A 12,244-nucleotide genomic window follows, 5' to 3' on the forward strand; every position below is an offset into this window, starting at 1 on the left:
GCCCAGGGTTTAAATATCCCGGGCTGTATTTGCATGTTCCTGGGCACCGCCATTTTTAAGTGCCCCGTAGTTCGAACTCCCTGCCTGCGGCTACACGCGGCACGGACTAGGTAGTTCGAATTAAAGCTCCTAATTCGAACTACCGTTACTTAAATCCCGGGCTTCATTTCCAAGTTCGAATGCCTACATTAGCCACCCTAGTTCGAACTAGGGGGCTAGTGTAGACATACCCTAAGAATTTGAACGTCTTCCCTTGTCTAGTGCTTCCTCCATTTTATCTTAATAAATTATAACATCAACGGAAGTTTGAGTACATTTCTTCATTGAAGATAAATAAATCTATGACAGCAGTGTGAATAGCACCACGCATTTTCATTTGTACACTAATGCTGGGTCTACCACTACCTTGCACACCCTCCCTGCCATGAAGTGATTTTTAGTCACTGTTTTAGGTAGGATTTGTCTACACTAGTATACCAGACCTTGTCTACACCAGTACATGTAACTAGGTGGTAAGCCACAGTGGAGCTGACGCTGGGTTAGCTGCAAGGCAAGGGTAGACAATGCCAAATTATGGCTCTGATCTTGTCATCAGACTGCTGTGCCCACTAGGGATGTTAACTATTGGATAATTGACTAATCAAGTAGTTGATACAGAGGCAGCTGTCCCCCATCCCCTTGCAAAGAAGCAACTAGTTGAGTAGTCACTTTACTTACATCCCTAGTGCCCACATGAGTTTCACTGATGTGACTGGTGCTCTTCGAGGAGGCATAGCACCTCCTATGGAAATTCAAGGGTAGGATCAAGGCCATATTCAGCAGGAATGGACGCAAGCTAATGTACCAGACAGTCATAATGGTATCTGGGACCCCTGCAGCTCAGTGCATGAGCCTCTGTCTACAGCTTGAGCTAAAAGCCAGCTGGCTCTCAGCTAAGGTTGTAGAGCAAACTCATTCTCTTTCTGTGTAAGAGGTCTACATGGGAACCTTTTGGAGAGCACTTCAATCTACTTAACCTCTCTTTAAAAGATCTCCAGGTGGCTGTCTTGTCACAAACCAGTTCTACTAGTCAAATACACAGAGATGTGCTGGAATTACAATTCATCCACAAGTTCAATTATCACACTAATGGATAAGAGATGGCTGGGATATTATCCACCTAACATTCAATGAAGATGCCAACAGATCTTTGTGTAGATTCTTGTGTTAATACCCTTCTTATCTATTGCTATCCTTGGTTCCTTATCTGCTTCCTTTGAACTATCCAATCTTCATATGCTTATAGATTGCCAGTTCTGCCTACTTGTTTTTCCCTTTAATATTTTCATGCCCTCTGCTCCCAGTTTCCTGCCCGCCTTTTTATTTTTCCTTGCCCTACCCCCTATTTATTTTGGGTCCGCACATCCTAAACTCAAAACTCCTGTCATCTGAAGAAGTGGGCTGAAAGCTCATGACACCATCTCCATGTTTGGTTAGTCTATTAAGTGCTACCAGACCATTTGTTGTTTTTTAAGTTTATCCTGTACAGACTAACTCAGCTACCCCCACAAAAGGTGTGTGGGAGACCAGGCAGAGAACTGGCTGCAGGGCACCCTTGACATGTGCCCCCCCAGGGTAGGGAATGTCCCCTCCTACAACAGTGATCTGTGGAGGTGGGGAGGGGGGCAGAGCGAGAATAATTTAGAGCTGGGGGGGGGGAGGCTCAATGTCTGGCTAGTCCTTTGGTCGGTGAGTGCGGGGGGGGGGGGCATGAAAATTGTCTCAATTTCCCCCCTTGTAATTGCTCAGCTGCCCCTCCCCCCCCAGCCACATGGAGGCGGCTGTGGGGTTACCAGGCGCGCTCCCCACCCCACGCAGACGGGAAGGGCTGGGGGGGCGCGCAGCTCCCCCGACACGCGCCCGCGGGCTGGGCCCGAAGCCGCCTCTGGACCATCCAGCCTGACACCGCCGCACCACGCGCCTGCCACAGGGTTCTGCGCGCATGCGCGGGGACCTCGACCTCTTCTCCCCGCCTCCCTCCCCGCTCTCAGCCCGGAACCTCGCCGAGCGCCTTCGGCTCTCTCCGGCGGTCAGTAAGAGGAGGGAGTGCGCGGTGCATTGTGGGGCGGCAAGGAGCCGAGTCACCGCAGGCTTGTGTCCGCCATCTTGTCTCCGTCCGGACTCGCTGCCGCCTCCGGGGCCTGCTCCTTCTCCTCGGCAAACCAGGCTGATGCGCGCGTCCCCTCGCGCCTTTCTCGCGTGCCGCTAGCGTCCAGGCTCGGGCGGGGCGGCCGGGGGGTGGCTCCGCCATGGGTCGGTCCCGCAGCCGGAGCTCGTCCCGCTCCAAGCACACCAAGAGCTCCAAGCACACCAAGAAGAACCGGAGCCGCTCGCGGTCCCGCTCCCGGGAGAAGGAGCGGGCGCGCAAGCGCTCCAAGTCCCGGGAGACCAAGCGGAACCGGCGCCGCGAGTCCCGCTCCCGGTCCCGCTCCAACACGGCCCCCTCGTCCCGCCGGGAGCGCGAGCGGGAGCGCGCCTCGTCCCCCCCGGACCGCATCGACATCTTCGGGCGCACGGTGAGCAAGCGCAGCAGCCTGGACGAGAAGCAGAAGCGGGAGGAGGAGGAGAAGAAAGCGGAGTTCGAGCGGCAGCGGAAAATGTGAGTTGCCCGTCTCGAGGGGGGGATGCCGCCTGGGGCCTCGTCCCTCCGAGCCCGGCGCGCGGCGGCTCCCGCCTCTCGCTGCCATCCGAGGGGAATCGTGCCCAGCCCCTCCTCTCTGGAAAACACCCACCCCCGAGCCACTGCCTCCGTCCCTCCCTCCCTCCCCATCCATCTCGCCGTCTCCTGCAACGTGCAGCAATTCAGCGGGTCATTCGGATCGGTCTCCTCCTCTGTCCCGGGCCCGGCCGCCTCTCGGGCTGTGGGCAGCACTGGCAGACTTTTGTCCCTCCCCTTTTTTTGCAGGCAGCTTATTCTTTAGGCTGAAGCTCCTAGCTGGCCAAAGGCAGTGGTGTGCAGGGTTGCCAACCCTCCAGGATTGGCCTGGAGTCGCCAGCAATTAAATCTTTAATTAGACTGTGATGAAACATGCAGGGTTAAATCTAGCCCACACTGGCAGCCCTAGTGTTACACTTTCCAAAGAAAGCACTCAAAAGCGTACTAGCTTGGAGGTTCTCTCTGCTATAGTGCTGAATCAGCGAGGCTTCATATCCTGAAACAGTTGCCCAGTTGAAAGGAACTAGCATGTTCAGTGTTTGCGTGGGTTGCTCTTACTATATTTCATAAAACACACAGTAATTGCTTCATTTTGTGTTAGCTTTGGGATTAGATTCCTAAATAGTTCACCCTTGCAGCCTTATTTATTTTTAAAACATGATATGATTTCTTGCTCCATCACAGAGGCCAACAAAACTTTATTTTTTGAATGGTCATTAAACTTGGCAGCTTAATCTACGGATCTGTTTTGCAAAAATACTGACTTGGGAATAACCAAAAATACTGTTTGAGCCCAAGTTTGTAAGTTAATGCTTAGGCTCAAATAATGGTAATCTGTCTAAAGTAATTGCATTTTGTTTTTATTCTTTATTCTAGCAATATCATAACGAATGAAATAATTACAGATTACGTGTTAGAAATTCTGATCTCTCCATATTACTACGTACTTTCTTTTTTAAAGTATTGTGCAGTTTGATAGCGACATCATCAAATGTAGGGTTACATAACACACATGAAAAATTTCAAAATATTTTGTCTTGAAGATACATTGATTCTTCTGTTAGACAGGGGCCAATCAGGTTTAATTATATTGAAGACAGTGAAGTTAGAGTAGTTAGAATGGGAAGAAACTCAGTTTCTATTTTGTTTATTTTTAAAATGTTTAGTCTCTTCTCAATTTGGAATCTTAATGGTTATGTTCCAGATTCTTTTTTATTCACTTTAAAGGAGTTATAAAGCAAACACAAATATGTAAGAACATATATGTGACTTATTTACCATTTTAAAGTAATTGGACATCTACTTTTTATTAAAAAAAAGGCCTGATCTCTAACCAAAGCAACAGTGGCTCTTTAAGAGATGAAAGTAATGTTTTAGTATTGAAGGAAAATGTTTAAGATCATTATATCACATATCATTATATCAAGCAATTGATCATCATGTTACCATTAAACTTTGATTTGCAACAGTTCTAGTTCTGGTTACCTGAATAGGCTGGAGCTTATTAAGGAAAAAAATCTGGCATTCCTACATGTGTGTTAGGATTTTTTCTGAAACAACTTTGTTACACTATTCAAATTATCTTTTGAAAAATGGTGGAATACTTTTGACTTATGATCTTGTTAGATCACAAGGGACAATATGGGATTTGATCAGAGTAGCAACAGTAAAAAAGTAGTCTCTTACAAGAGGAGTTTGTTAGGCACACACAATTCTGCTGTTTGTCAAAATACTATTTCAGAGGTACACAAGAATCTTTAGTTGTCCAGGCTATCTAAGTGTGTTGAACTTCAAACAAACAGCTTTTGTGCTTTTGGTAGGGTATGGGGGAATGGTTGGGGAGAAGATTGCAGTAGAATATGGAGGGGATGGTAGTATTCCTTTGGGGCTTTACTAATGTAGGAAACTATAATACATTTAAATTTTGTGCTCAGCTAGTAGAATCAAGTGCTTCATATTTCATACTGGCTTATATGTCACTTACCAAATTGCTGATTGATAAACAACAGCATACATTGAATATTACTTCCTTCTGAATCTGTACTATCGTGAGATGTAGGAGACCTCTGTGCTTTACCCTGTTTCAGTGATGCTTAATTTCAAGGTCTGCAAATAAACGCATATGAAAACTTTTATGCAGCAAAGCCATTGAATCATAAGCATTTTCCTTCTTGTAGCTCTCATAGAACTGCTAATACACTCTATTAATCTCATAATTTATCTGAAAAATTAACATGCTGTTACTTTCTGATGTTTCTCAAGATGTTGCATGTTAGAAGAGGATGCTAATTTTACAAGTAGTATACACTTTACAGAAAATACCTTATTCCAGAAAGAAACTAGGCTGATCCTCCATTTCATGAGAATCTACAACATTGACTTGAAGAAATTAAATTATCAATGTAGATGTTGTCATGGTGATCTAATACAGAACTTAAATATTTGAGAATACCCCTACGTATTCATGTTTTTTTCTAACACAGCTTTTTCGTGTCACTTTTTTTCTTGAGTTGTTTTGGCTGGGAGTAGGAGGAGGTGAGATTTGTACAGTGCAATGCTAATTTAAGAACAATATAATTTGTTTATATTATTTTAAAAGGTGAGCACTTTACATGTGTTCTATTACTGAAATACTTGTTTTAATTTAAAACAAAATTATGTGGCTTTAATACAGATTTGTACAGATTGACACCCAATATACTATGGTTTATCTTGAAGCAAATTTTACAGCACAGTTACAACCAAAAGAGTAATGTAACGCTGTTTTATATTCTACCTTTTTCTGAAGGCTTTGAAAACCCTTTATAATGCGTGCAAGAAACTTGTCGCTTTTTCTGGAATGAAAGTGCAGTAGAGTGAGGAAATGGGCTATGGCATGTTTTATATCCACTTAAAGCAGAAAACCTTGGTTTAAGGTTTCATCAAAAAGAGCCCAAATCTACATCAGCAGAATGAAAGACTAAATTGACTTGATTGGGGGTTAGACTTATGGGTTCAAAGAGTCCCTCGGAGTTTCCAATATGTTATTTGGATTGCTGGTTATTCCCTTTCTATTTTGTAAAATCCATTTGGAAATCCAGAATTTATCAAATTTATAATTTTTTTCTGAAATTTATGAATAATTAAAGCCGGCTCTATTAAAAATATAATTGAGTGAATAACATGTGAAATTCCTATTTTAACAAAAAGAGAGACTGGAAACAGTACTAATTTAGGTCTTGTATTGTGAACCACTGGTTATTGGTCCTAATTGATAAATTAAGGTGCATCTTTTTAAACATATTGTAGTCAGTATTTCTCTTGTGTACATGAGTCTCAATTTAAACAAAAGTCCAGGGTGATTAAAAATAATACAGTATAGTAATACTGAATATGCAGTAAGGAATATCTGTAGAATATTTTATATAAAATGGACATCTTGTTAGCATTTGCATATTTAATTCATGAATGGGCCCAATCCTGCAAATGTTTACTACAGTGCATTGCTTTCATGAGGAGGCTTTTCATCTTCATGGTTGTAAGCACTACAACAAGTATTAAGCATTTATAGAATCTAACCCAATATTTAACTCTTCAGAAAAACTGAATGGGATTACAGTTAAGTCAATATACCTTTTTTGCATCCTATTGTATTTGGTGAGCAGCCTTTTTTTAAACAAAAAATTGTATCTTACTAAAAATAAACCACACTTGTGTTTATAAAGATTTTTCTCTCAAAAACATTACTTTATTTGGGACTCAAAATTGATACTCTTTGCTTTTCTACAATTATGTTTGACACTCAATACCAAAATAAAGAAATTAAGCAGGTCAGTTGCACTTGATATGTGATAAGGTAAATTTATTGGAGCCCTAGATTACAACACCTGGAAGCTTTAGGTTAGGACTATTCAGACTACACATTTTATTGTTTCTGCTTTAGTTAGAGATCAGTTTGGTGCCTTGGAGGTGGAGGTCGTAAGGTAGTGCTTTATTACTTCGTGTAACAGAACAGAAAATGTTCTGAGTTTTGAAAGGAGGATGGGTTCTTTAGCTGGATAGCTATGTTTTAGTGTTACTTTGTTTTAAGTAACATTCAGAGTCAAAATCATCCTTTTGCTGAGCTCTTCAAAATGCTATTTGGTTCTTAAATGCTATTTGGTTCTTAAATGTAACAAGTGTAAGATGGGTTAAATATGGTATGTTGCAATGGCTTTTTTTTCTAATAAGTGGTCGTCATCGTACTCCTTTACTTCCAAATGTAAAACATATTTTTGTATGGGTAGTGTGTAAACAAAGAATAAAGGGAAACATTTAAATATATAAATCAATCTTCTACTTCAACCTGTAAATTTAAACTTTTCAATAATGAAATGTAATTTAATAACTAATTTAATTATAATTTGCATGTCTCTCTTTCTAGACGCCAACAAGAAATTGAAGAGAAACTCATAGAAGAAGAGACAGCTCGAAGAGTGGAAGAGCTTGTGGCTAAACGTGTTGAGGAAGAGCTGGAGAAACGGAAGGATGAGATTGAACGAGAAGTTCTCCGCAGGGTGGAGGAGGCTAAGCGCATCATGGAAAAACAGTTGCTCGAAGAACTCGAGCGACAGCGACAAGCTGAACTTGCGGCACAAAAAGCCAGAGAGGTAACGCTCGGTCGTTTGGAAAGTAGAGACAGTCCATGGCAAAACTTTCAGTTTCTGGTTGTGCCTCCTGTTCTGTTCAGAAAGAGATGGAATACAGAAAATCTAATTCCCTTCTCGTGTAAACTTGCATTGCTGCGAAACTTAATTTTTAGCTTATTCAGAGGAGCTCACTGATACTTAAACAGTTATTCTCCTAAAACCTGTACAAGGATACTTGAATTTTAATGGAAGTGACCTACATATTTGAGAATTGTTTGAAACTTTTGCCATGGCTGCAGGATTTATCAGCAAACCTTTCTTATTTGGGGGGAAAGGGTTAAAATTTATAATTATGTATCCTTCGTTTGTGTCATTTTATTTACCTAGACTGTAAGAGGCTTTTTGCCTTCAGTCAGGAAAACAGCAGGGTCCAGCACTGAGCTGCAGTACCTGTCTTTATGAAGGTTTTCTTACTGTTTTCCCTTTAAAACAAACATTCTCTTTGAGCATACATTGGACTAATTCCTGTACTTTGAGCATAAGCCCAGCCACCATCTTCACCAAGGAGTTAATTCCAAATCATTATTTCCATTTTTCAGTAACTACTAACTCCTTTTTTTCCTCTAGAATTTATTAAGGAGCAGGTTGTTTTTGTCTGAAGTCAAGCGAAACATGTGACTTGTTTTATCAGCAGCTGGAAGAAAAGCTGAAAAACGTCTTTCTGTGGGACAGTAATTTGCTACTAAGGCTTTGATGCTTGTCTTCACTAATTACTCCAGGATCCAAAAATTTAAAGTCAAACTTTTAAAACCTTATAGAAAATTTAGCTATGTAGCACTGTGTGTCCATTAACTCTCTCACTCCGTACTACTTTTACCCATTGGTTTAAATGGAAAAACTTGATCAGTTTACAGTAGGAAAGCCATTAATAATGATGCTTTCCCTTTGAGGCAGAACATCACTTGTTTGCCAATATAATCTCTCTGAAATAAAAGCTCATTGCTGAGACTTTAGATATGCAGAATTTCACATGTGTGCAATTCGAAGTTCATCTTTAAGTGAAACATTTTTACTTTAGATACTAATTTCAGCAAAAGTTTGTGAATAGTGGATTTCAGTTGACTAAATGGATACACCATTAACAAAAAGGTTTTTTAAAACCAATATTGAAGTTTGATACGGAGTAGTTTCTTCAGTGCTCTACCATGGAAAATAAACTTCAATTCCTGGAACACAGCATGCTCGCTAAGTAGCTGATTACTAGTCTTCATAAGAAGTTTTTTCTTCATATGCTTGTTTTGTTTCCTATTAACTTTTTTTTTACACAGACACAAACATCTGGCTGATATAAAATCTTCCAAATATTAAAATAATTTGGATATTTATTATGTGAACTGAAGCACCTCAAAAACCTTCACGCACTCTTCATATTTGTTTTTATTAAACTCACCAAGGAAGCAGCAATTTATAAGGCTCTATTTCCTGATTATGCCTTCCCTGGACTCCTGAATTCCAGTTCAAACTGTAGATGACAGTTTAAGCTGTCTTAAAATTGTCAAAATACTGAATGCTAAGTCCATCATTTTCCCTACGAAAGAAGCCCTTAGTTCCATGAAGTATGGATTACCATTTGTATTTTTCACTAACAGTAAATGTATTTTTCTTATTAATTGTTTGCCTTAGGAATGATTTACATATTTTTGTTCCTTCTTATCATAAACATCTGCATTCCTCAGCTCAGCCTTCCTTGTATGTTGTTTCTTTATAAATGGTTGAGCTGCTGATGCAGGTATTGCCAAGCTAACAGTACAAATCATTTTAAAGAGGAAGCTGGCGCGTATGGCAGCCGAGGAGCACACTCTGCAGGACACTGGACAAGACAGTAAATATTCAACTTTTAATGCTGATTAAAGGAGTATAGGTAAAGAATACGTAGGTATACTTAATTGGTGAGACAAACTATTCACTTTATTTATATTTTATATATTACTATTTTAATTTGATAAATACTATCCAGTTTTTGTAGTTGTCCTTGTTCATTTGTGTGGTATTAAAATACTAGTAATAAACAGTCAGGAATCTATGATTAGGGAGGGTTTAGTTGGTTGCTGTTTGGACTGGGAGGGATGATTTAAATTAGTACTCGAGACCAATTTTAGTGGCTGCACAATTTACTCTTGAGACAAAGTAGGTGGCTGTAAAGCTGCCCCGTAAGTCAGTTCACAAAAGAATTCTGAGGAAGGCTAGCGAAGACATATAAATGAGTATTTTACTTCTCTAACATCTTACCCTGTCCTCCACTTTAGGAGGAAGAGCGTGCAAAACGTGAGGAACTAGAGCGAATATTAGAAGAGAATAATCGAAAAATTGCAGAAGCACAAGCTAAACTGGTAGGTAGAAGTGAAGTTTAATGTAGACATGTTCAAATCCTATTGTCTGATGTGCTAGGTAAGATTTTTTTTATTTTATTTTTTTTTAAACATCCAATCCTACTCTCATTGAAATCAGTGTGAATGTTCCCCTTGACTTTGATGGCAAACAGTTGCTTTCCACCTCCCAATGTATCCTTTCAGGTTTTGACTGATAAATACCTTTAAGCAGGGCTCGCTGAACCGCGGCGAGTCCCGCTCGCCAGCCATGCTGTCCGGCGATCTGCACATGCGCAGATCATTCTGCGCATGTGCAGATCGCCCAAACCCGGCTCTTCCGGGTTGCAATCTACTCACCAAAGGTGAGTAGATTGCATTATTTGTCGAGCCCTGCCTTTAAGCATGTGTGACAGAAGTGAAATTCCAATGTGCAGTTGTGGGGAGAACATTGTCAGCCCGTGTACTGCAGATTCTCTCTGAAAATTTCACTGGTTTAAAGTAAATCAGTATGTTTTAAGCCAGCTTAATTAAATCAGTGCAGAAACATTGCATCCCTATATGTAGGGCTTGACAATTAATATAATCTACTCACCCGTGGCGAGTAGATTACAAGCCGCGCAGCGCGTCGAACTGCGCAGCTGGTGAGCCCTGCCTATATCGAGACTGTTTTGATTTGAGTAGTTTGATTTTGGTTGATCAGTTTGAAATACAAAATAAGCCGGGTCACATACGGGTTTTGCAGCAGTTTAACTAAATTGTTTAAAATCACATGCTTATTTAAACCAAGACAGATTTCTTTTGTAGATAAGACCTATGTAAAACTGGCTGCTTGATGTACACCTGTTTAAAATCTCATTTCAGTTTTTGTGGGTTTACAACCACATTTGTTTTTCTGTCACTTTATGGAAAAAGAACTACACACACAGATGAAATTATTCACACAAACTATATGCTTAATACTGTGAAATGAACAAAATAAAAACCTGATAATACAGAAGTTCTTCATCTAATTTTTCATTCATTGGTAATTCAAATAGACAGAAATAATTTTATGCCTGAGTCCATCCATTAAACTTACTCTGTAAGTTCTTACACGATTTTTACCTTAAGTTGTTACTTTTAACAGGTTAAGAAAGAAAGCGGATGAAAACTTGGCCAGGTTTTGCTTGTACTGTATTGATAGAGCCCCTTTAAATTATCAAACACAAAGAGGTGCAATAAAAAGGAGAATATTCATTTTTGTAAGTTGAGTTCCCTAATAATGAAAAGAGGATCAGCATTATATTTAACACTTTAATGCATAGAAATATGTACACATGGTATTTGTAAAGTGTGTTGAAAATAGAAACTGGGACTTGTAACATGAGTGAAGTTACACATCTGAGTTTGCAGAATTGGGCCCTATGTTTGCTGAATATATGTAAAATAAAGAATTAGAAATCACTAATAAAGGGACTACAGAAAATTACGTATTCTAAATTCTACTGATTTTATATACAGGCTGAAGAACAATTGAAAATTGTTGAAGAACAAAGAAAGATTCATGAGGAGAGGATGAAACTAGAACAAGAGAGACAACGTCAGCAAAAAGAAGAGCAAAAAATGATCCTGGGCAAGGGAAAGTCTAGGCCAAAACTGTCTTTCTCTCTAAAGAGCCAGGATTAAATTGGAACTGTGAACTCTTAAAAAAAGAAAAACGAAACAGAAAAACTTTGTATGGTAGCTTCATGTTGAAGTGGTTTCTTTCTCTTTTTTTATTTTTATTTTTTTTTATTTTAATTTTTTTTTTTTTTGGTCTTTTTTTTTTAAGTCTGGAAAGTTAGCTTGTTCTAATAGGGGCTGTGCTCTGCAATTCTTAATATTTTTTTTAAACTTCCATTAAGTTAAATCCTTATCAGATCACGGTTGCCTTTTAGAGAGTAATCTGTTCTCATTCATTTTGTTTCAGTAATAGTGGTTTGAAGCAGATTGGGTCACTTTATAAATTGTGTATGATCTGATAAGGTTTTTACTGACCTACTGATCTCAGAGTTATACTCTGACATTAGACCGAATTTCGTGCTGGTTTTGCTGACTTTTAATAACAAAAAAGTTAGTACACGCATCAGTAAATTCCCAAAGTATTACTGGACCTCTTTGGTTTATTGTTAAATCAGTGTCCTATGATACTGTCCCACTGTTGCGCTTGATGTTCCTGATACAGGTAAGGAAACAGTTGGTCAATTCTGCTCTGAGTATATATATGGAGAAATTGAGAGTTCAGTATTGTCTCTTCGATTGTTTTTATTTACATTGACAAAATTCAACCAGCATTCACCATTGTGTAAATAAACCAATTTGCTGAATAAAGTAAAGTCTTAAATTCATATGTTTAAGTAGTTTTTTTAGCACATTTGTATAACTACAGTAAGGGGGGCAGTTCACTTTCATAAATTCAAAAATACAATGGTATTTTTTTAAGTTCACTTCAAAAAATGTTGCTTTTATTACATCGAATGCAAGGATTACACAATTAATAAAACCCACAGTTTTGTATATTAAGGGCTGTTGCTATTTTCATTAAATATTGATTT

The 12,244-nt window shown here is 39.5% G+C and overlaps 1 protein-coding gene across 2 annotated transcripts; it reads left to right on the forward strand.

Moving 5' to 3' along the window:
* The first annotated feature begins 1,993 nt into the window (after nucleotides 1–1,993).
* ARGLU1 (arginine and glutamate rich 1) lies at nucleotides 1,994–12,037 on the forward strand. 2 transcript variants are annotated; one of them, XR_012900563.1, is made up of 4 exons: nucleotides 1,994–2,638; nucleotides 7,098–7,323; nucleotides 9,127–9,692; nucleotides 11,172–11,237. XR_012900563.1 is itself a non-coding variant. In XM_075918732.1 (4 exons), the coding sequence occupies exons 1-4, from the start codon at nucleotides 2,289–2,291 to the stop codon at nucleotides 11,334–11,336; spliced, it is 825 nt and encodes a 274-aa protein (XP_075774847.1). In that variant the 5' UTR covers nucleotides 1,999–2,288; the 3' UTR covers nucleotides 11,337–12,037. The 2 variants fall into 2 exon arrangements, 1 of the variants encoding a protein (XP_075774847.1); XM_075918732.1 differs by having other exon boundaries at nucleotides 1,999–2,638; nucleotides 9,609–9,692; nucleotides 11,172–12,037.
* Nucleotides 12,038–12,244: the final 207 nt, after the last annotated feature.

The sequence above is a fragment of the Pelodiscus sinensis genome, chromosome 1 (assembly GCF_049634645.1).
Source record: "Pelodiscus sinensis isolate JC-2024 chromosome 1, ASM4963464v1, whole genome shotgun sequence".
Classification (NCBI taxonomy): Eukaryota; Metazoa; Chordata; order Testudines; family Trionychidae; genus Pelodiscus; species Pelodiscus sinensis.